Below are 24055 nucleotides of genomic sequence, written 5' to 3'. Positions count from 1 at the left end.
AGTGCCCTGAACCTCTATCCGCTCCTCCGCCATCTTTGACAAGGCCGTTGGCAGAATGAGACTGACTTCTTATGCCAGAAGTCTTCGGCCACCAATGCTGATTATTTATCAAAATTTAGGCAGTGGCGGGGATCGAACCCGGGACCAAAGCCGTTTTGATTATGAATCAAAGATGCTACCCCTAGACCACGGGTAGCTATGGCTGACCAGGTCAAGGGAAATGTCCAATTCCAGTAGATTTTATTGGTGTAGCGGAATATTGTAATTTTTTTCCATCATTTTGTGTGTTTTGGGATCGTAGTGTGCTTTTTTACTGTTATATTTCGCTTGTCCCCACCCTAAAACCCCCCATTTCCCGCAGTTGTCCCGATAGTTTGGTTTTATTTTTGAAGGGAGATGTTATTGTCTTGTTTACACGTATTTTCGTATTTGTTGCCGTGTTTACGTAATGACGTCGTAAGTGCCACATTGGAGACTCTTAGAATGGCCATTTCCGCCATATTGGTGACGTCTTGGGTCAAAGCAGATGGGTGGGATCGGACACTTCCGTAATCCCCACAACAACCAATATGAAATATTCACAACTCAGTAAAACATATCAGTTCTGATGCAGGAAGGATGGGTACTCAGCTCTCCAAAAATAATTATCTTTACTAACAACAAGCATTGTGTCATAGTTCAAATTGACCAGTTGAAAAACTGGCATGTTAAAAGTGCATTTACCTACAATGAAAAGAGCAAAACAAGAAAAGGTAAAAGCCCCAACTAGCAACAGTGACAGCCCATGGTTAAGAAAACACTTCAGACTACTTCAGCTGCAGTTGCCCTCAACAGAAAAGTATTTGTAAGAAATAAATGTCCAGTAAACAAAGGCTACAAAGTACATATATCTTAAGAGATATGAACACTTTTCCATCTTCGATACTATGAAACACATCTCTTCTACTGCCAGCAGTTCTTTGCTTTTCACACCTTGGCAGCAGCTAGTATGGACTAAAACAAGGAAAAATGTCAAATAAATATAAACTATAATGTATACCTTAAGAGCTATGAGTATTTGTTCAGTAGAAGCAATGTGTCACACACTAGCGAAGATGAACAAACACTCATACCTCTCACAGCATGGACACTCTGTATAACTGGCTGTAAATAATGGTAGGCAACATTTTGGTTGTTTGGGGAAATCACACAGAAAAGATTCAAGATTTTCCAACAAGTAGGTACAAGTGTAATATTTTTTTCAGATATGTCATTGTTTCACATATATCTACCATAACAACATATTTTTAAAATGATTAATTCTACCTACACACCCATTCTTAAAATTTCGCCAATGGGTACTTAAAAGTGTTTACTTGCAAATCGAATGCACTTTACATCAGTTGTCATTAACTTACCACTGTTTATACACCAGCCAAGTTAACGAAACATTACAGTTAAACCTCTCCAAAATACAAACTTAAAAGATCACTTTTCAGACAACACTTTTTGACTGTAAACTATCTTGGAGGTATCCAATTTGCGTATCATAACAATCCAGCTGCCAGAAATTCCTGACTTGCCATCTTCATTTCCACATTTGAAACACTTTCTAGAGCATTAGTATGGAGATCCTATATATTTTCACACAAGAACATCTGTCTGTCCCTGTATATTCTACGGGGTGGTTGTAATTAAACTCCCGCTACTTAAGTCAGTGTAAACAGAACCTATTTAAGATTGATGTTCAGATTGTGCACTGCAGAATTTGCATTGTTAGCAGTTTTCATGTTATACGACTTGCCATTAGGCACCAGTACTGATACGACAACATAGTGTTGAAACACAAGTACTGTGCATTACGGTTGAAGGTAGTCAACATGGATCTGGACAAGATGTACAGGGCTTTACTCGCAAAGCAGTTTTATCAAAAGCAATAGGCTGCTACTGTTCATGAGTATGGAAACATTACAGGAATACAGAGAGATCCTCTTTTCACACCAGTGTTGAAAAACAGGATTTGGAAGTTTGAATTAACTGGTAATTTGGGAATTGCTCCTTGTTCGAGGCCGACAGCTAATTGTTCCACAAATTGTTGAAAAAGTTATTGTTGCATGAGAGAATACTGGATGCAGTGTACAGTCTTCACGAAATGCATGAGCTGTGTCATGACAACTAAACATGCCATTGTCCACTGTTCAAAAAGTGCTGTGAATAGTTGTGAAATGGCATCTCTAGTATGATTACAGGCTGACTTGGATGCAAATGGTCATCACATTGAGCAACATTTGAACCTGGAGAAGAAAAAAAAAAACTGGAGAAAAATGAAATAATGCCTGGCCATTTAAAATGAAGATTACTTGAAATAAAGAAACAATTGAAATAGAATACTACTTTTGTTTTAAAAAGTCAAAAATAATTTCACCTTTCATCTCAGTTAAATTAAATTTCACTCATGGTTCATTTTTTAAATTTGTTGTGGGTTGGCAGGAGAGCCAACACCGGTATGAGAGGAAGCCGAAAGGCACGCGTTTTAGCTCACACAGGCTGGCGTGAGGTCTGGAACAGGACAAGGAAATTAGACTTTAGCAAAAAACCTACGTAGCTGCTGGAAACTTAACTTTAATCCGTAAATGGTGAACGTCGCTCTTGACGGTACATGTTTTACAGCATCAATACTAACTGGTAATGGCGCCTTGCTAGGTCGTAGCAAATGACGTAGCTGAAGGCTATGCTAACTATCGTCTCGGCAAATGAGAGCGTATTTTGTCAGTGAACCATCGCTAGCAAAGTCAGTTGTACCATTGGGGCGAGTGCTAGGAAGTCTCTCTAGATCTGCCGTGTGGCGGCGCTCAGTCTGCAATCACTGATAGTGACGACACGCAGGTCCGACGTATACTAACGGACCGCGGCCTATTTATAGGCTACCACCTAGCAAGTGTGGTGTCTGGTGGTGACACCACAAAATTTATACTGGAAATCATATAAACAAGATGTGTGTTCTCTTCATCACCTCAATGTATCATTCAACACTGAGGGATACTCACTCAGTTCTTCAGAGGGACAGAGAGAAAATTAGCTCATATATAATGGGATGCATCATAGCTCCAATGCTTAAGGTCTGTGTGTGTGTGTGTGTGTGTGTGTGTGTGTGTGTGTGTGTGCGCGCATGCACTTTGGCCAATGATGAGATATGAACAAATAGTGTGACATTAGTTTTGTTACTATAAACTCATTTGGTTTACATTGATACAAAACAGCCACATTGCAAATATTTTCCTTGAGTGTGACATTTTAGTGCAAGTAATTATGGTACCTGACAAAAGAATTGGAGCACCCAGAAGACATGGATGGATGTCAATATTATTTCGGAGATGCACACACCATCTGCTGGTATTTAAATTATTAGACTTTCAATTCTGTGTGAGATGTAGAACGGCCACAATAGTGCACTAGTGTTCGTGTTTTGCATCGTTACCATGCCTGGTAGAGTTATAAGGCATGTGAACAATGTCAGATGTTCAGTGATCACTATGAAAGACACAGAGATGTGACATACTACAGTTAGACAGCGTTATCAGTGTCTGAGAAGAGTTAGAAACTGCTGCATTGTGGGGCTCCATTCGGGCAGCTGGACAAATCATCGTAATTTTCAGATTTGTGGGGCATTCAGATGTGACTGTGGCTTGATACTGGATTGCATGGAAATGTGAGGGCAAGCATACTTGTCATCGAGGTTCCTGTTGACCACATCTGACCACTCCAAGGGAGGATCACCATGTTGTGCTCCAAGCACACTGTAAATACTTCACAACTGCACATCCCATCCAAGAGCAATATTCTGTGTCATTTTGCACCACTGTTTGGAGACTACCAGCAGCCAGAATAGGGAATTACTATCCCATAGACAGGCTGTCATTAACACAACAACACAGATGGCTGCCTTTGAAGTGTTGCTGTGATCGGTAACCACGGTCAACTGATGAATAGTATAATGTTGCATTGTGTGATGAAGTGCAGTTCTGCACTGTCCTAGATGACCATCATTGGTGAGTAATGCACTGACATGGGGAGAGGTACCATCCTTTCAGTGTTTTGAAGATGCATAGCAGTGTACCCGCTGGTGCCATGTCGTGGAGATCCACAGTGCATGACTTCAGGTCACAGTTGGTACTGACTGAAGGAACTCTGATGATACATCCATATGTCATGGACATCCTGTACCCCTATGTTTTACCTCACATGTGGCAGCATTGTGCTGCCATGTTTCAACAGGACAGTCCTCTACAACACATGGCTCATGTCTCTAAGAACTGTCTGTGTGGTGTAGAAGTACTCCTGCGGACAGCAAGACCCCAGATCTGTCGCTAATAAAATGTATGTGGGACCAGCTATCATCTCCATCCTAGTGTCAGTATCGATGATATCAAGAATGTGTTGCAACAGTTGTGTTTCAGCCTGCGTGAAAAGAGGATAAAACAGCTTTCTGACACACTTTCCAACCGAATAATTGCATGCATCCAGGCCAGCGGGTATGTCACATCAGACTGTAAGTTGGCTCTTACTGCCAAGTTCTCTGTAAATGTGACTTGATTTGGTAATCACTAAAATAACATCACATACTCTTTCAATTCCTAAAGTAACATTTCGTTTCCTCATTCCCTTTTGTGTGCCACACATTTTTTGTCAGGCAGTCAGTGTACATGCCCAAATGTATGGATTATGTAACTTTTCATTCTGTCTCCTCTTTATACTTATCTGGCACCTATAGCATTGTAGTAAGACTGGTTTAAGAATAAACAAATTACTAACAGTACTTACAGGAGACTTGTACTTTCTTTCCGGTGCAGATGGTTTCCGCAGTCTCCGCGCTGGCTGGCATGCAGGGGTCGCGAGCAGGAGGCACTGGCAGTGCTGCGTGACATCGCGACCACCAACGGCTCCACTGTGCCTGCATTTGCCTTGCAGGTTATCCAGACTGTGGGCAACAGCAAGGCAGACAGGACAGGCTTCCTGAGTATATTCTCCAGCTGGAACGTCTTTAAGAACACCGTGATCCTCATCATCGCCAGGTGACTTACTCGACAACGGGCTGCCTCTTGTTTGTTCTGCTAGAAGCAAACATCTCACTCTCAGTATTCCTTGCAAATCTCTTCAAGTTGGTGCTACAAGGGAGAGTCTGGTTGTCATGAAAACAATAAAATCTTTTTGTTTTCAGTATATTCTGCATAAAAATTGTTGTGAAATGCAGTGCTATAAAATTTTTATCAAATCCTGCTAAACCATTTAACCTCGATGATGTCATATTTTTTCTCTGATTTCTTACCCTCTCTTTATTGTTTATTCAAATCATCTCATCTGCAATGTTGGACTGCAGAAAGGAATTCTAGGTGAATGTCAAATTTTTAAAGCCTTTTCCCTGGCAAGCGCAGGGCTGATCCAAGACATGGCGTGCAGTGTCACAATCAGAATATAACCACGAAGGAAACCCATTGTAGGAAACAGTGAGGAACATAACTGGGGCATAGCCACACCACATATGAGCAGAGAGTGAAGCATGCGACCACAGCAAAATGATCACTTCATAATGTCATTCTGCATGAATCACACACAAGAACGACTTTCAGCCAGCTAAAATGGCAGAAAGTGTGAAACTAAAGAGTTGGAAGCCATAGATGGGACACCACAGAACAGTTAAAAGTGCTGACAAGCTTACAAAACAGGGTCAAATTCACTAATTGGCATAGCTCAATAACATCACTGGCATGAGCCAACCAGCATACATTCTGGGTCTTATGAAGTGCACATTCTATTCTATTCTCTTCAGTTGCCAGTAGCCAATTGTCACTTGGTGTGAAAGTCTTGTGAATTAAAGCAAATACATGTTGAGGCTGTTCCATGACTAATATTTTTTGGTGACTTCAGCCACGACATACATGCCACCCTGACGAACTCCACTGCTGTGGAATGCTGCTGCTGCTGCTGCCACTGATGAGAAGGCCTGAGCATTTTCAATCAGCACCCTGCTAGGGATGAGTCTAGGTTGACCTGCTAGCTGCTGGCACACACACACGCTGTCTGAGAGAGATGCATTCATGCTGCCCCCATGGCCCATGGCAGCATCTGTGAGCAGCTACTGGAGTCTTGGCCATCTCTTATTGGGAGGCCAGGGCATACAATTGTTTCATGGCTACCATTAGCCTTTGTTTATTTATTTATTTATTGTTCCGTGGGACCAAATTAAGGAGAAGTCCCTATGGTCATGGAACGAGTCAATACATGAAATTATAACACGATGGTAGAAACAGATAAAATGAAATACAAGAAGCGTATTCAGGCGACAAATCGTAAGTTTAAATAAAGAAAATCAAACAGTGTAACACTGGAATTTGCTTAATTTTTCAGCTCTTCCAGGAGCTCCTCGACAGAATAGAAGGAGTGAGCCATGAGGAAACTCTTCAGTTTAGACTTAAAAGCGTTTGGGCTACTGCTAAGATTTTTGAGTTCTTGTGGTAGCTTATTGAAAATGGATGCAGCAGAATACTGCACTCCTTTCTGCACAAGAGTCAAGGAAGTGCATTTCACATGCAGATTTGATTTCTGCCTAGTATTAACTGAGTGAAAGCTGATAACTCTTGGGAATAAGCTAATATTGCTAACAACAAATGACATTAAAGAAAATATATACTGTGAGGGCAATGTCAGAATCCCCAGACTATTGAATAGGGGTCGACAAGAGGTTCTCGAACTTACACTACATATAGCTCGAACAGCCCATTTTTGTGCCAAAAATACCCTTTTTGAATCAGAAGAATTACCCCAAAAACTAATACCATATGACATAAGCGTATGAAAATATGCAAAGTAGACTACTTTTCGTGTTGAACTGTCACTTATTTCAGATACTGTTCTAATGCTAAATAAAGCAGCATTTAGTTTCTGAACAAGATCCTGAACATGGGCTTTCCACAACAGCTTACTATCTATCCGAACGCCTAGGAATTTGAACTGTTCCGTCTCGCTTATAATATGCCCATTCTGTCTCATCAGAATATATTCTTGTTGAATTGTGGGTTAGAAACTGCAAAAACTGAGTCTTACTGTGATTTAGATTCAAATTATTTTCCACAAGCCACGAACTTATTTCATGAACTACATTATTTGATAACGTTTCAATATTACACACAAGATCCTTCACTACCGAGCTGGTGTCATCAGCAAACAGAAATATTTTTGAATCACCTGTAATACTAGAAGCCATATCATTTATATAAATAAGAAACAGCAGTGGCCCCAGCACCAACCCTTGGGGAACGCCCCACTTAACCGTGCCCCATTGGGACTGAACATCACTACCACACTCAATATTGTGGAGAATTACCTTCTGCTTTCTATTCTTAAAGTAAGAGGCGAACCAATTGTAAGCTACTCCCCTTACTCCATAATGGTCCAACTTCTGCAGTAATATCTTGTGGTCAACACAGTCAAAAGCCTTCATTAAATCAAAGAAAACACCTAGCGTTTGCAACCTTTTATTGAATCCGTCCAAAACCTCACAGAGAAAAGAGAGTATAGCATTTTCAGTTGTTAAACCATTTCTAAAACCAAACTGTACTTTTGACAGCAAATTATGTGAATTTAAATGCTCCAGTAACCTTGTATATACAACTTTCTCGATAACTTTAGCAAACACCGATGGCATAGAAATAGGTCTATAATTGTCAACATTATCCCTGTCTCCCTTTTTATAAAGTGACTTCACTACTGAGTACTTTAATCGGTCAGGAAACCGACCACTCCTAAAGGAAAAGTTACAGATATGACTAAGTACTGGGCTAACATACATAGAACAATACTTCAGTATTCTGCTAGATACCCTGTCAAATCCATGAGAGCTCTTGGTATTATTAACTCAATCTCCCTCTTGTCAGTATCATGGAGGAGCATTTCAGGTAACAGTCACAGAACACTTTTTTCTATTAGCGCTATAAGATTCCCTGCTTGGACTAGGTTTCTATTTAGTTCACCTGCTATATTCAGAAAATGATTATTAAATACTGTACATATATGCGACTTATCAGTAACACGGACATTCCCACTATGCACTGATTCTATATCCTTGACCTGTTTCTGCAGACCAGCCACTTCCTTTACGACTGACCATATGGTTTTAATTTTATCCTGAGACTTAGCTATTCTATCTGCATACCACATACTTTTTGCCTTCCTAATAACTTTTTTGAGCACCTTACAATACTGTTTGTAATGGGCTGCTGCATTTAGATTTTGACTGTTTCTAACGTTTTGATATAATTGCCACTTTGTTCTACAGGATATTCTTATCCCTCTAGCCAGCCACCCAGGCTGCCTATTTGTGCTAGTACCCTGTTTTGAACGTTCTACCGGAAAGCAACTTTCAAAGAGCACGAGAAAAGTCTTGAGGAAAGCATTATATTTATCGTCTACTGTATCAGCACTATAAACATCTTGCCACTCTTGTTCCTTGATAAGGTTTACAAAGGTCTCTACAACAAATGGTTCAACTTTCCTAAAAAGTTGATAACTGTATTTAACATGTGTTGCAGCACAAAGATCTTTTAGAGTTAAAACTTGTGCATCATGATCTGAAAGGCCATTCACTTTTTGCTAATAGAATGCCCTTCTAGTAACGAGGAATGAACAAAAATGTTGTCTATGGTTATTATACTGTTCCCTTGCACTCTCGTTGGAAAGAATACGGTTTGCATAAGATTATATGAATTAAGGAGGTCTACCAGCATCCTTTTCCTTGCACAATCACTTATACAATTAATATTGAGGTCACCACATATAATTAACTTTTTGTATTTCCTATAAAGTGAACCAAGAACCTCCTCTAGCTTTAGGGAAAAAGTTGTGAAATCGGAGTCTGGGGATCTATAAATAACAACAGTTAGAAGTTTAACTCCACTAAATTTAACAACACCTGCACAACATTCAAACACCTTTTCAGTGCAGTACTTTGAAACATCAACTGACTCAAATGGGATACCATTTTTCACATACATGGCTACTCCCCCACACCGCGAAGAGCTCCTAGAAAAGCGGCCAGCCAACCTGTATCCTGGTAAAGGAAGCCTCTGAATTATCTCCTTATTTAAGAAGTGTTCAGATATACCAATAATTTCAGAGTCAACATTATAAGCGGTTCACTAACTTTATCTCTAATATCTTGTATATTTTGATGAAATATACTAATTCCCTCATTACTCGGATATCTAAGCTTTGTCGAAAGTGGTTCCTTTGTTAGAGAGACTTCCCTTAAGCAGTAATACCTATATGCTGACTTCAAAAAAAAAAAAAAAAAAAGGTGCAGCTCTAACACCCAGTAGTACTGGAATTTTCCCATGAGTGATCCCACCACCCCCACCTTTGCTGTCACCTATAAGCTTTGCCAACCTCCCCTTTCCATACCTGTTGAGGTGCAGGCCATGTCTAGTGAAATCAGTCCTGCTGATAGACTCCACCGACACCACTGAAATGGGACTCATGCCATCTGTCATCAGCGCACCCCCAAGTCTCATGTTATTACGCTTGACGGCTGTATTAAGATGAGGCCGATCGTGACGCTGAAACAGTTCCATGAAATGCACATTCGTGTTGCCAGTCTGAGTGGCTATCTTTTCCAGGTCAACATCTATGTCATACTCCCCATCCCCATCAATACTATTACCAGCCCCATGCACAATCACTACCTGATCCTCTTTAGTAAAATCCCTACATAACCCCCCCCCCCCCCCCCCCCCCCAATGTTAACAGTCACCTGAGCCAGTCCTGCATTAGGCTTCACAATGCTGGTGACCTGGTACTCACTCCCCAACACTTCCTGCAACTGCTGGCCTACACATCTACCATGGGAACTACCTAACAGCAGAACCTTCTTCTTTGTCTTAGACTTTGCAACTGTCCTAGCCACCGAAACTGCTGAGGTCTGCTGCATACTTCCTACATCTACAGCTGCTAGCTACTGGTGACCACTGACCTGGTTGTGAAATCTGATGCCTTCAAGGGTAGCCCAGTAAAGTAGTGCGCCACAGCACTGGCAACCCAACTGGCTGGGAAATACCTGCAGAGCTGTGGGTTGGCATCCTGCATAAACGCCGCCCCTGCTGAAGAAGTGGTTTCTGACCTCTGACATGCAATGCAGATGCTGTTGAGTTGGATGAGTCAGTCACTCCTGACTGTGTACGCTTCTGTGTTGTGGTGCGTTTGATCAATGGGACGAAGAAGCTATGTTCATTGAATGAATCCTAAAAATAAATATATTTACAGAGAATGCTGTATCACAGATGCCCTAAAGCATTTCTCCAGATCACACTCCCTCATGCTGAGTCTAGCTCACAGCACCCACTGAGACCACAGTACATAGCCTGCATAACAGTCAGATTAGTATAGTCTTTTTACATTCCAAGTCTGATAATACTAAACCAGATAACACTACACATATATGTTCACACTATGTTTCATAAGTTCTAATACCTGAAACGTTCCTCTCATTGTGTCATGTGAAATCACACTCATAGGTATGGCCAGAATCCACCCTCTCACATCAATGTGTGGCGTGTGATACAAACTACACGACATTAATCAAAAACGTTTATTTGCCAATTGGAATTAAATCTCTTCTCAATTAGGTAACTATAAATAAGGGTCACCAGTCTTGTTTTGACCTGTGGGACAGAGTTAAGCTTCTAGTTACTTCAGTGTCAAAAATCAAAGCCCTACAACAATCCCACTGCTTTAGAAAGAATTTGAGGTCCAAGCACTGAAATGGAATTCTACACCATCTCCATCTGGTTCCTAGCAAATTCTGCAGTAATCCCCACATAATAAAACCAGAAATGCATTTGACAGTCAAGAACAGAAAAAATCTTACTAAATGGCAATGCTCAAATTTCCACAGAAACAAATGGAATTTATCTGCTTAAATTAAAACCTCAACAAATTAATTGCCTTCAGTGAAACACCACCATCAAGCTAGCTACTGGCTCCATTATGTGATGTAAGGGCTCGGCCTACTGGGCATGTGCATGTGCACTTGAAGGCAACACTCTCCTAAAAAACCTGAAAATGTCTGAGGATAAATCCGCATTGGCTTACAGTTACTGACATCAGAAACATACTTTAGAATACCACCTCCACCCCAGAGGACACACATTTCTTACAGCCCACAAGAGTACCTGGTCAACTTCTGGAAATTGCAAGTTCCAAGTCAATCCATGAAATTATTTAACACTAGGCTTTCCAGCCAATCAGACTTGAGCTCTTCATTGGCCACTTCCTGTTTCCGCTAATAGAGCTTCTATAAGGTGCTGTTTCCTAAGAGAACTTAAAGAAATATTAGAAAACACTGCCCATTTGGGGAAAAATATTTGCCCTTGAAATCGGCCTATCTGGCTCTAATCTCTGAGTTTACAAACTTTGTTTGGTCTTAGCTAGAATACGGGCAAGTCACATGGCACGCCCCTCCTACCCGCATCCTCCTCTGAGGAAGACACAGTGGTCGGATGGTCCCGATGGGCCACTTGTGGCCTGTAGACGGAGTGGATATCAGGTACAGAAGCTGATTCCTCTTTGGGTGAGGGTGAGGGGACGGGAACTTATAAGGGCAAGTTAAGTCATACAGAGTACCATCTTCTGACCAGCCACCATATTGAAAACATTTTGACATATTGGCTGCCATATGATGTGATAGTTTCGCCATCTTGGAAAAATCAGTGAATTGTGCAGGCTGTGCCCACATCCCCAACCACTAGCACAATGACCCATCACCCATTTTTTAATTCCTGTGATTTGTATGGAGGGCAATAGGTTTCGAGCAATGGGCGAGGAGGAGGGGAAAAGTACTGCATCTTGTGAAAGAAAAGGGAAATTTATCTGTTCATAAAGGCAAGTAAGAGATCCTGTAGTAGCTGCACACTACAAAAGCAACTCAAAATGACTAACAAAAGTTATTAAAAATCAAGGAACATATAGATCACATCAGAAATTAGTAATTCTGACAACAGATTTAGGGTAATATGGAACACAGCGAAACGAGAGACAGGACAACCAGCCACAGAACAGGATAACATCACTACTGAACTGCATGTAAGGGCTATAAATGATGAGTCACAAGTAGCAAATATATTTCACAATCATTTCTTAAATGTTGTAGAAAGTACAAGGACAAACAGTTCAAGAGAAATATGACAGCAGTATGTCGACAAAGTGGTCTCACAAAATTCATTTGCATCAATGAATTCCAAATTCTTCTTCTGAAATTAAGAAACTTATGTATTCTCTCAAGAACAGAAGCTCATCTGGTTTGGAGTGTGCTTCCAATAGATTACTAAATATATTTTTGTTGTGGTCTTCAGTCCAGAGATTGGTTTGATGCAGCTCTCCATGCGACTCCATCCTGTGCAAGCTTCATCATCTCCCAGTAGCTACTGCAACCTACATCCTTCTGAATCTGCTTAGAGTATTCATCTCTTGGTCTCACTCTACGATTTTGAATCTCCACGCTGCTCTCCAATACTAAATTGGTGACCCCTTTATGCCTCAGAACATGTCCTACCAACTGATCCCTTCTTCTAGTCAAGTTGTGCCACAAATTCCTCTTCTCCCCAATTCTGTTCAGTACCTCCTCATTAGTTACATGATCTACCCATCTAATTTTCAGAATTCTTCATTTTGAAAGCTTCTATTCTCTTCTTGTCCAAACTATTTATTGCCCATGTTTCACTTCCATACATGGCTACACTCCATACAAATACTTTCAGAAAAGATTTCCTGAACTTAAATCTATACTCGATGTTAACAAATTTGTATGTTCCCATATAATAAGCCCTGCCTTATTAGAAATATATTACACGTCACTAACTCAGGGCATTTTCCCACAGAGACTGAAATATGACATGGTTCAAAATGTTCAAATGTGTGTGAAATCTTATGGGACTTAACTGCTAAGGTCATCAGTCCGTAAGCTTACACACTACTTAACCTAAATTATCCTAAGGGCAAACATACACACCCATGCCCGAGGGAGGACTCGAACCTCCACCAGGAGCAGCCGCACAGTTCATGTATGACATTGTCATGAGATGTCAGTTACTACTGACCTATTTAACTACTGACATCATTACCCAAAAGTTTTGAGAAGGTGGTGTATTCTATAATAGTATCTCACCTAAACAACAACAATATCCTCAGCAAATTACAGATCACAGGATTTCAGTAGAGTTGCTGCTCTGAGAATGCCATTTACCTGTTTGCTCACTGAATTTTACAAGTCTTAAATAACAAAACAACGCTGGTTGATACTTTCTGTGACCTTTAAAAGGCATTTCACTGTGTGACTCGCAATATTCTCCTAGACAAGTTTTAGGGGATTGACAATGCACACAACCAATGTATAATGTCATATATAACCAAAAGAATGTAGAAAGTTGTTCTTAGTATATCAACCAACGTAGTTTGGGAACTATTTTGCCGATGGATCTAGTATTGTAATCAGTCAAGGCATACATAGCGTAACAGAAGAAACAGTAAACAATTTTCTTGAAAGTGTCATTGACTGGTATTCCGCGAATGGTCTCACCATCAATTTTAAGAAGACACAACATGTTCCGTTCTGTGCATCCAGGGGTACAAAACAAATGATAAGTGTAACGGGTGGAGAAGAAATAATTTATTGGATGGAAACTTCAGAATTATTTGCTGTCCTTATTAATGAGAATTTAAATTGGAAAAAGCACATTTGGAACTCCCAAAATGAGTTCATCCACATTTGCAAAAAGGATCATTGCAAATTTTGATTAGAGACAAATCAGTAATATGGCATATTTTGGTATTTTCATTCAATAATGTTATGTGGAATTATATTATATGGTAACTTTTCTTTAAGAAAGAAAGTCTCCATTGCTCAAAAATGTACCTACTTTAAGAATAATATGTGCTGCTCACCCACAATCATCTTTGGACATCTGTTTAAAGAGATGGGCATTCCGACTACAGCACTGCTTCACAGCATATTTATTCCTTCGTGAAGTATGTTGTAAATAATCCACTACAGTTCAAAAGGGCAATGCTGTACATAATTACCAACACCAGAAGGAAAAACGAACACTCATTACTCCACATTAAGGTTGTCCTAAACACAAAAAGGGGTGTAGAATGCCACTATTTAAAATTCTAATAACCTACTCACCGATGTTAAGTGCCTGACAGACAGCAAAGTAAAATTTGAAAACAAGCTGAAATTGTTTCTCCTTGACTACTCCTCCTACTCCATAAAAGAATCTGTATTATTGTAATGTGCAAAAGGTATTGAATAGGAATTACTAACTCACATCTGTAGAGTTAACATTTAAAAAAAGATTTGCAAATGTTCAGTATGTACCCATATTTACAATTTAATTTGCAGTGTAAGTGTAAAATGACTTATTCCACAACATTAAAATTTATCATGCAAATGATCTATGGAACATGGGACTAACAACTAACAATATTTGAATGGCCTCTCTGCTCATTATTCTTTTTATTACAATTACTCAAGATTTTACATTTTTACATTCCCTTTCAAACATTGTCTTCTTTTATACAGATTTCTGCTTTGTCTTTATTAGTTCCACATATAGCAAAGCTGTTATTATATGCACCTAGTAAAACAATATTCCCATGAGAGATTATAAAATGTAAGCTATGTGTACAATTCCGTGATATCAAAATGTATGTATGAAGTCATCATTAATGTAAGGTTGCAGTATCTCTTTCGATCTGAAGATGCAAATCACACACCAGTCTCAAGCTAAGATGTGGATCACACATAATCCGAATTCACACCTATGCTAGCACAACATGTAAACTTTGACTGACACTTTTTTCACAGTACTCCTCACACACTATCATTGTAGCAACACTTATTTACAGTGTAATGTACCTTTTTGGAAACAGTAGCACTGCATTCGCACATGGTGGCTCATTTCTTCTGCCTTTTTTTAGTCCCAGTCCTATTCACAGAATAAATTATCTGAGTTTGCTTGCTAACCCTCAATCCTAATTCTGAATGACAAAAGTGGTAAAGTTTTTGCACAATTTGTATTGTGAATAATAGTGAATTAATTGTTGCCTAATGACACATTCATGCATATAGTCACTTGGATAACTATTGTGTGCACTTTGCTTCAGGATGCTTGGATCCCACTCTGCTGAGCACTGAGTGTCTACTGCTGTAACTTGCATACTATCAACTTTCAAGGATGGTTTGATAAACCTGGTAAAAAACAAAGAAAAAATGTTTGTTTCATAAAGAATTCACCTTATTTCTCAAAATAGTCTCCTTTGAGGAATATAAGCTTGTTCCAGCAATCCTCCAGCTTTTTCATCCCACTGGAAGAAAAGGCCCTGTCAAACGCTGTGCAATACCCATTGATTCTTCCCAGAAAACCAAAGTTTTAAGTAAAGGAACATGAAGACATCACTTAGGGCAGTGTCTGGTGAACAGTGTGGATGAGGAACCAATTCAAAGCCCAATTTGTGCACTTTCATTATAGTTATTGCTGAAGTGTGAGATGGAGCACTATCCTGGTGAAAGAGCACTGTTTTGTATTCTAATCTTGGTCTTTTTTTCAGCCAATGATCTAGTACTGAAGCATAATAGGGTCTAGGTACGGTCTGCCTTTTTCCAAGTAATCTATCAGGATGATTCCATGTAAATCCAAAAAACAGTGGCCATCACCTTACCAGCTGACAAAGTTGTCTTTGCCTTCTTCATTGCACTTTCACCCACCTTTTCCTGATGTTTTGACTGCAGTTTTGACTTTTTTGTGTAATGATGGATACAGGTTTCATCAACGGTCAATAATCAGTGCAAAAAGTATTGTAGATTGCGATTATACATCACCAGACATTGTACTGAAATGTTGTGCCCGATGCACTCTTGCTCAACTGTAAGTAATTGCGACACACCTCGCACACAGCTCCTTCATAACCATGCTGGATATTATGCACTCACACAGTTGAAATGCCTAGATTCTCAACAATCTCATGAATTTTTATTCGGCATTCTTGGACTACCATATTGTGGATTTTGCCAATGGTTTCCTTTGTAGTGACCTCAACTGGACGGCAGGAGGGTGCTTCATCTTCGGTGCTTGTCTGGCCACGTTTAAAATCATTAACCTACATGTGAACTTCATCCAATTTTGTTTTGATTTGTGCGGCAGTCCAGTCCTTCAAATGAAGATGTTAAAGCAGCACGAAACTTAAGTTTTCTCCTCCTTCAATTGTAGTCAATACACTGACCGATTCAGACAGCTGTCAACAATGAATTGTGTGCAGTACATTGTTGAAATTCTTTATACAGTCCTTGGAATAATCAAGCTTACCACCTCGAAGGTGCAACAAAAATGTTCCATTCTTTTACAGAAATGTAGATGGTATATCAAACCACCCTTGTTCTCAACATTTTGCTTGCACATCTCATTACATTTTCCGTTATTTCTTTCTCCTTCTCATTGTTAGTAAATTTAATGACATTACTAACAAGTCATCACAGCTGCTCACAAAGGAATATTCTGTGATCAACTTTCAGTGCTGGAAATGTGATGCAAGGATGTGCACTACATGCAGCTGGAATCATTATACCTAGTTAGGTGACTTTGTTAGTTCCCAGTAAAGCTGTGTCCACAGCTTGCTTTGTGGGGTGGAAAGGTCACTGTAGAAGTTCCATCTTTAAAATAATGCTAAAACAGTGCATTATGTTTACTGTTGCTGGAAATTTAGCCTTATAATAATTTGTAATTCCTGTTTCTAATAAAGTAAATGTTCAAAATGTGTTGAAAAGAGTGTCATCATTTTGAAATTTGTTGAATGAGGCTAAATAATGTTTTGGTTGTTACTAGGTCGGTGCACCTGCTGACCACGTACTCACCGGTGATAGCGGTGAGCCAGCTGAGTGTGAACCCTTTCCTGGGAATAGTGGCGCAGGGTGCAGCCCAGTTCCCCGCCTACTGCATAGTGAACTACTGTGCAGAAAGGTTTGGCCGCCGTTGGTGTGGTGTGGCCAGTGCGCTGTTGGCTGCAGCGACCAGTGCCATCATATTCTGTCTGCTAACTGGTGAGCTGTACCTGATTTGTCTCTGCAGTCTTAATCTACATCATACCACACTGTTTTCTATAAACTAAGAGAAGGAACTAACTGCCCTATAAAGAGTCACCAGAAAAATGCCTGTTTAACAAACAACTACCTGTTCTATGTAGTTTTCAGAGAAGGCATTTAGGAATGTTTCACAGGAAGTCTTATCACAACCACAACTAACAAACTGTAATTTTATCAATTGATTGTTGGATTGTTAAGTCACCATCATTGATTACAATATGATTGCGAAACTAAAGTACAAGTGAAATGAGTTGAAGTTTTTGGTTACATCAGAAAATGAGTCTGGTGGGCGGTAGGAAAACCCAATTATCATTTCATGTACTCCACTAATACTGAGTCTTGCCCAAACAGTCTCAATTTCCATCTTGGTGAATTTGAGTTTCTTGTCAAGTGCAACAAATACACCACCTCCACTTCCCGTTTGCCTATCCTTTAGATATACACTCAAGATTTTCCCAAAAATCTCACTGCTATCAATTTCGGGTTTCAACCAGCGTTCTGTACCTACTATTATGTGGGATTCACTGCTTTTCACGAGCACGTCAAACTCTGGCACTTTGTTGGGAATGCATTGGCAGTTTACCATTAGGATTTTAATACTCTCACCTGTGAGAAGCATTTCTTTCGATCTTACACTGATGTTTCTGGGTTTCCAACAGCTACTGTTATCTGGATTGGACGGAGAGTCACCTAATCTAAAAACCCTTGTATGCACCCCACACACCGTCAGCTACCTGTGCAGCAGCTTCTGATGTGTAGTGCAAATGTGACCTATTTACGGGGACCCCACAGTTGTCAACGCCATGGAAGTTGCAGCCTAGGTGGTCATAGAATCTTTGAAGTATCTTGTTCCATCCTTCCACTCGATTCAGAACCAAAGGGCCACGATCAGTTCTGGGGACAATGCTGCAAATTGTGGGCTTCATTGAAACTCCACATGCATGGCTGGTCTTCTCATGCTTCTCTGCCAGGCACTGGAGTGACCCAAAATGACTTTGGAGCTCAGACAACAGGCATCATTTGTTCCAACGTGCGCCACAATTTCTAGCTGGTTACACCCAGTTCTCTCAACGGCTGCTGAAGTAGCTTCTTCAGCATGTTGAATGAGGCCCCAAGGTGTGTACACTGACTGCACCTGTTGTCCTTTCCTACCCCTTGCTGCCATTTCCTTAAGGGGTACCATCACTTGCCGTATGTTTGATCTGCCAATGATTAATAGACCCTACCCTTTTGCATTTGCCTACTCCTGACACCGGGAAAAAGAGTTTTCCCCAAAACAGGTGAAGTGAGTCCCACTGGTTAGTGTCAGTTTCGGTGAAAGACAGCACCTCAAATTTGTTGGTTGTTGTTTTGGTACAACAGCATGAGTTCTTCCTGGCTCCCTTCCACCCTGTGCACAATGCATATATATACCACTGACATGCCACTCGCAGGCAAGTGGATTAGTAATGGTAGATCCTGTACTTTCTGCAGAGGAGACAGGATCAACAGAGTAGGATAGTACTTGAGGCACCTCTGGTACAGGTATCTCATACACGACTCTCTGGAACTCTTCCAACAGCAATTCGCAGCAGCTGCCAATCATTTGACAGTAGTCTGGACGATTTCCACCTTCTTACGAGTGTCAACCAACTCATCCCATGTTTGAGAAGAGCATTCGCAATGGGCTGCATTCTGCCTAGTGCAATGTGTTACTAGGCAGTGAACAAATAACTTTGAATTAAGCCCATTGATTATCTTTTAATCCGTTGCATTCTTATAGGGAATTAGCAACTTTTTATCTCAACGGATTACAAGTAGTAGTACACAAAACTGGATTTCCTTCAAGGCAAAACACAATGTGTTAAAAATTATCAGTTTCCTAAACGGCTTTGAGATTATAGTTGTTAGCCAACTCGAAAACAGAAATAATTTATGATAAATGCAGATAATAGAGCTACTCCTCTTTAAGGGAGAACTAGATGCAACGCAACTTGTTAGAAAACCTGATACAGTAACAAAATCACAAACGCCGATTTGCTACAAATTTGCTCGTATATAATGCAACGGACAATGGTAGCTTCCGAATATTCTCAAAAACGCACGTTTCTCTGCGTTGACAACAATTAAATTCATGCGTGATGTATTCTTTGGCTGACCTGTGAACCACAAACGCTTGATTTGCTACGAAATAAATTACCTATCCAAAACACTCGTACCGGTAAATTACGGAACTATAGTTTTGTAAGCGTCCGAAAATTCTCAAAATAACCTATTTTGCAAGTAATTGTACAATGAAATACGAGAACGATTGTTTTGAACGAGGATATGCCTACTACTGTTCTCACATATTTTAAAACAGCACAATTAAGTTTACACCTGCAAATAACGATAACAGTACGAGTTTATCGCGGCACCCACGAATGCTCGAAACTTCAGAATATTTCACAATACAAACGGATGTTAATACAATCAATTAAAGATTTCGCAGAAGTGACTCTTAACAGTAAACACGATCCTATACACGCGGTGTTACACAAAGCAATAAACTTACGTCGGTTTTTACATACAGAAACAAACGTGCGTATTGCACGAATTTTTCACTTAGACGATTATGTGCACATTTCTGACGTACCGAAGAAGAACACTGCAGCGTGAGTTTATCTCAATCAAAATCGCTAAAATGTGTAGCACCAACAAAGCACGTTTACGTTAATTGTTACGTTCACTGCGTCTTTTGTTTAGCTTATCGTCTGCGATACCACTATTTTTAATCATCATCGTCATCATCCTAGCAGGGTAGTTGTGAAACGTATCTTTCGGGTCACAAGTATTTGCCTGTTTCTTTCGAATATGTTGCAATTTTTTTATCATAACACATGGCGGATTTCGCTTCTAAATTGACGTGAGAATGTTACAACATCTTTTGCTACAAAAGTATATCGTAGTGGTGGGCAGGAAATCGCATATCTGTTAGAAATCACAGTGACTGAGAAGTCACAGATATCACAGTAGCAACTTTACAGAATCTAACTGCGATTTCAGTCACAGTTAGCAGTCGCAAGTAGTATTTCATATTCAAAGACGTGAGCCATCTATTGCTCGAATTTAGCACTGCTTTCTGCGATTTCAGTGACAAGTCGCAACTAAGAGTCGCAAGTAGCAACTAAAAAGCGCGGTTAACAGTGCCATCTGTGGCCAAAGTTCGTACTACGTCCATCTCTGCGATACGGTATCGGGTCTAACTGCGATTTCCGTGACAAGTCGCAACTAAGAGTCGCAAGTAGCAACTAAAAAGCGCGGTTAACAGTGCCATCTTTTGGCCAAAGTTCGTACTACGTCCATCTCTGCTATGCGGTATCAAGTCTAACTGCGATTTCCGTGACAAGTCGCAACTAAGAGTCGCAAGTAGCAACTAAAAAGCGCAGTTAGCACTGCCATCTGTTGAGCAAAGTTCATACTACGCTATTCGCTACCGAGACAAACTGCGATTTCTGTGACAAATCGCAAGTAAGAGTCGCAAGTAGCAACTAAAAAGCGCAGTTAACATACTTTTCCTAGTGTCATCTGTTGACCGACGTACGTACTTCGTTATGAGAGCCTTGTGCCTCACGAGTTCGATGTACTGTGTGTGCATATGAAGGGCTTATTTCAATAGTGGTACAAGTCCATTTTTGTTCATTTTGAGATACAGAGTCGTAAAGTTAAATGAGCGCTGACAAATCTGCATTTGAGATACCAGAAATATTCAAGCATATGGCTTCTTGCTAGAGATGAACCTTTATTTATGTTTGTTTGGATCACTAATTTCAGACGCATTATAGACAGAAAAGTGGAGGTAATGGACTTGTACCACTATTGAAATAAGCCCTTCATATTATATGACGACATGCACATTCAGCATCAGTTATGGTTGGTCAAATACTGCTGTGACTCTGAATGTATTATATTAATAAGAAACAACATTGCCTTTTTCTCCTGAAAATATCAAGTAACGTAACAAATGTGTTTGATTCTGCTTCCAATATGACAGTTTTGGTTAATACTCCACATGCCTACAGGACTTTGTAGTGTTAACACAGCAGAACTCAGACATCTGTATAAGTGTAGAGAAATGAAAACAGTCATATGAATGCCTCACTTTTGTTCCGACACAGTTCAAAACTCGGGAGAAAAGTTTTACACCTGGTGTTCTACAAGGCAACTTCACACACAAGAACTTTTTGCCGACACTACTACCACCTACATAAGTAAGCTTTTCCTGTGTTACTTTCAAGTAATGCACTTAAGCTATTCCTGATTTAACTGGAAGATCTGTACTTCCCACTTTCATATCAACAGCCTCAAAATGCATATTGTAGACTTCGGGATAAGTTACAGGTCAGTGTCACACCAAGATTGTGGAGAAAGGGGGGGGGGGGGGCGGCATGCCACTCTCCAACAAGTGTTTACCAATAAGTAAGTGGCGGAAAATTATGGGTATAGGGCAGCTTAAACATGTGGAAAATGAGATTTTTATTATTCACTCACTGTATTTGACATTTATTATTCCTTTAAAATCGCACAACAACTTCAATAAAACACAGTTTAATCATTCACACACTTATTTCACTTTTAAACTGCAAATCCTCTAAGAACTGTCTTGAATCTTCACGAGTCTCTCTCAAAAACAGCCTTGATGTGGATAGATACGTACAGCAACCAGTAATCAGAGTCAGAACTGTGTCTGCAAAAACACAAGGATTATTAAACAATTTTTGCTGTCATTAATTACTAGCAATATAATTGACAGAGTAGATTGCTAATATTTGCTATAATGAATATCACATTTGCAAGAACGATCACACTGAAGTAATTAAGTCCATCAAAACGCTTAGAAACTAACCTCTCGTCTGACGAAAACGGTCTAAAGACGCAGTGGCAATTTCTTCAGATCTGTTGACAATGATATTTTGAGTTATCACTTTACTGAGTGACTGAAATGTAGTTCAGGTACCTGTGAACATAACAATATGTTACAATTCATTTTCTAAAAACGAACTATTACGGTACTGTACGGCTACTTACATATTAATTACACTATTAATATTTTCACAGTTGTTTCTTTAATACAAAATTAAAGCCAACGGAAGAAAAAACGTAAAACATACTTGCCAAAGACAGGTTTGTTGAGATGCAATTTTCTGTGTTGACAGATGTAACTTTCTCATACGGTGGTAAGTCGCAGAAATCGCAGGAATCACAGAAATCGCAGAAGTAGCAGAAGTCACAGAAATCGCAGAAGTAGCAGAAATCGCAGAAGTAGCAGAAGTCACAGAAATCACAGAAGTAGCAGAAATCGCGGAAGTAGCAGAAATCGCAGAAATAGCAGTGGCGGAGGGATACACGACCTATGTTCCTTAACTGCGACTCTTAACTGCGACAAATCACAGTTAAGAATCACAGATACTCAAAAGTAGCATTCACAGAAATCACTGATATCGGAAAATCGCAGTTTAGCCCATCACTAGTATATCGTCACCCCGCCGCCATCTCATTACCTGCGAATAAAGGGTATCTGACCCCTCCCCATTTTGCGTCATACGTCAATGTGAGCGTCAGCAACATTGCTGCACGAAACACGTGTAAGCACGTCACTGGCCCCAGTCTAGACTTTTAGCATCTCTTGCAGAAATGTATGCTACTGTTGAGTATTTGTCCAATTTTAAAGTCAAATCGATTGCGAGCACAAATGGATTCAGGCAAACTGCAGTTTAAACATAGCAGATGTTCCTAATAAGCAGAAGTACGCAATGTCGATTTCCATGGTTGGCAGCACGACGAAATTTGCTGCCGCTCAAACTCCTCACCCCACACTCATTACTAGTGATGGGCTAAACTGCGATTTTCCGATATCAGTGATTTCTGTGAATGCTACTTTTGAGTATTTGTGATTTGTCGCAGTTAAGAGTCGCAGTTAAGGAACATAGGTCGTGTATCCCTCCGCCACTGCTATTTCTGCGATTTCTGCTACTTCCGCGATTTCTGCTACTTCTGCGATTTCTGTGACTTCTGCTACTTCTGCGATTTCTGCTACTTCTGCGATTTCTGTGACTTCTGCGATTTCTGTGATTCCTGCGATTTCTGCGACTTACCACCGTATGAAAAAGTTACATCTGTCAACAGAAAATTGCATCTCAACAAACCTGTCATTGGCAAGTATGTTTTACGTTTTTTCTTCCGTTGGCTTTAATTTTGTATTAAAGAACCAAATGTGAAAATATTAATAGTGTAATTAATATGTAAGTAGCCGTACAGTACCGTAATAGTTCGTATTTAGAAAATGAATTCTAACATATAGTTATGTTCACAGGTACCTGAACTACATTTCAGTCACTCAGTAAAGTGATAACTCAAAATATCATTGTCAACAGATCTGAAGAAATTGCCACTGCGTCTTTAGACCGTTTTCGTCAGACGAGAGGTTAGTTTCTAAGCGTTTCGATGGACTTAATTACTTCAGTGAGATCGTTCTTGCAAATGTGATATTCATTATAGCAAATATTAGCAATCTACTCTGTCAATTATATTGCTAGTAATTAATGACAGCAAAAATTGTTTAATAATCCTTGTGTTTTTGCAGACACAGTTCTGACTCTGGTTACTGGTTGCTGTACGTATCTATCCACATCAAGGCTGTTTTTGAGAGAGACTCGTGAAGATTCAAGACAGTTCTTAGAGGATTTGCAGTTTAAAAGTGAAATAATTGCGAAATAAGTGTGTGAATGATTAAACTGTGTTTTATTGAAGTTGTTGTGCGATTTTAAAGGAATAATAAATGTCAAATACAGTGAGTGAATAATAAAAATCTCATTTTCCACATGTTTAAGCCGTCCTACACCCATAATTTTCCGCCACTTACTTATTGGTAAACAC

At 39.9% G+C, this 24055-nt stretch overlaps 1 protein-coding gene and 1 long non-coding RNA gene across 2 annotated transcripts in view; one reads left to right on the top strand and one right to left on the bottom strand.

Annotated features, from left to right (window-relative positions):
• LOC126177114 (carcinine transporter-like) overlaps positions 1–24055 on the top strand; it is a 668824-nt gene that overhangs the window by 183229 nt on the left and 461540 nt on the right. Inside the window, exons 6-7 of the mRNA XM_049924381.1 lie at positions 4830–5051; positions 16905–17119. Of these exons, the coding sequence (XP_049780338.1) occupies positions 4830–5051; positions 16905–17119 (437 nt within the window). The remainder of the gene's footprint in view (positions 1–4829; positions 5052–16904; positions 17120–24055) is intronic.
• Positions 21707–22487, bottom strand: LOC126177115 (uncharacterized). The gene is made up of 3 exons (XR_007535750.1): positions 22291–22487; positions 22026–22136; positions 21707–21866 (listed from the first exon to the last, which is right to left on the bottom strand). It is a non-coding gene; the product is annotated as an uncharacterized LOC126177115 (long non-coding RNA).

This window comes from Schistocerca cancellata, chromosome 3 (genome assembly GCF_023864275.1).
Source record: "Schistocerca cancellata isolate TAMUIC-IGC-003103 chromosome 3, iqSchCanc2.1, whole genome shotgun sequence".
Lineage (NCBI taxonomy): Eukaryota > Metazoa > Arthropoda > Insecta > Orthoptera > Acrididae > Schistocerca > Schistocerca cancellata.
The sequence above is the reverse complement of the archived record's forward strand: the minus strand, read 5'-3'. Positions and strand labels throughout refer to the sequence as shown.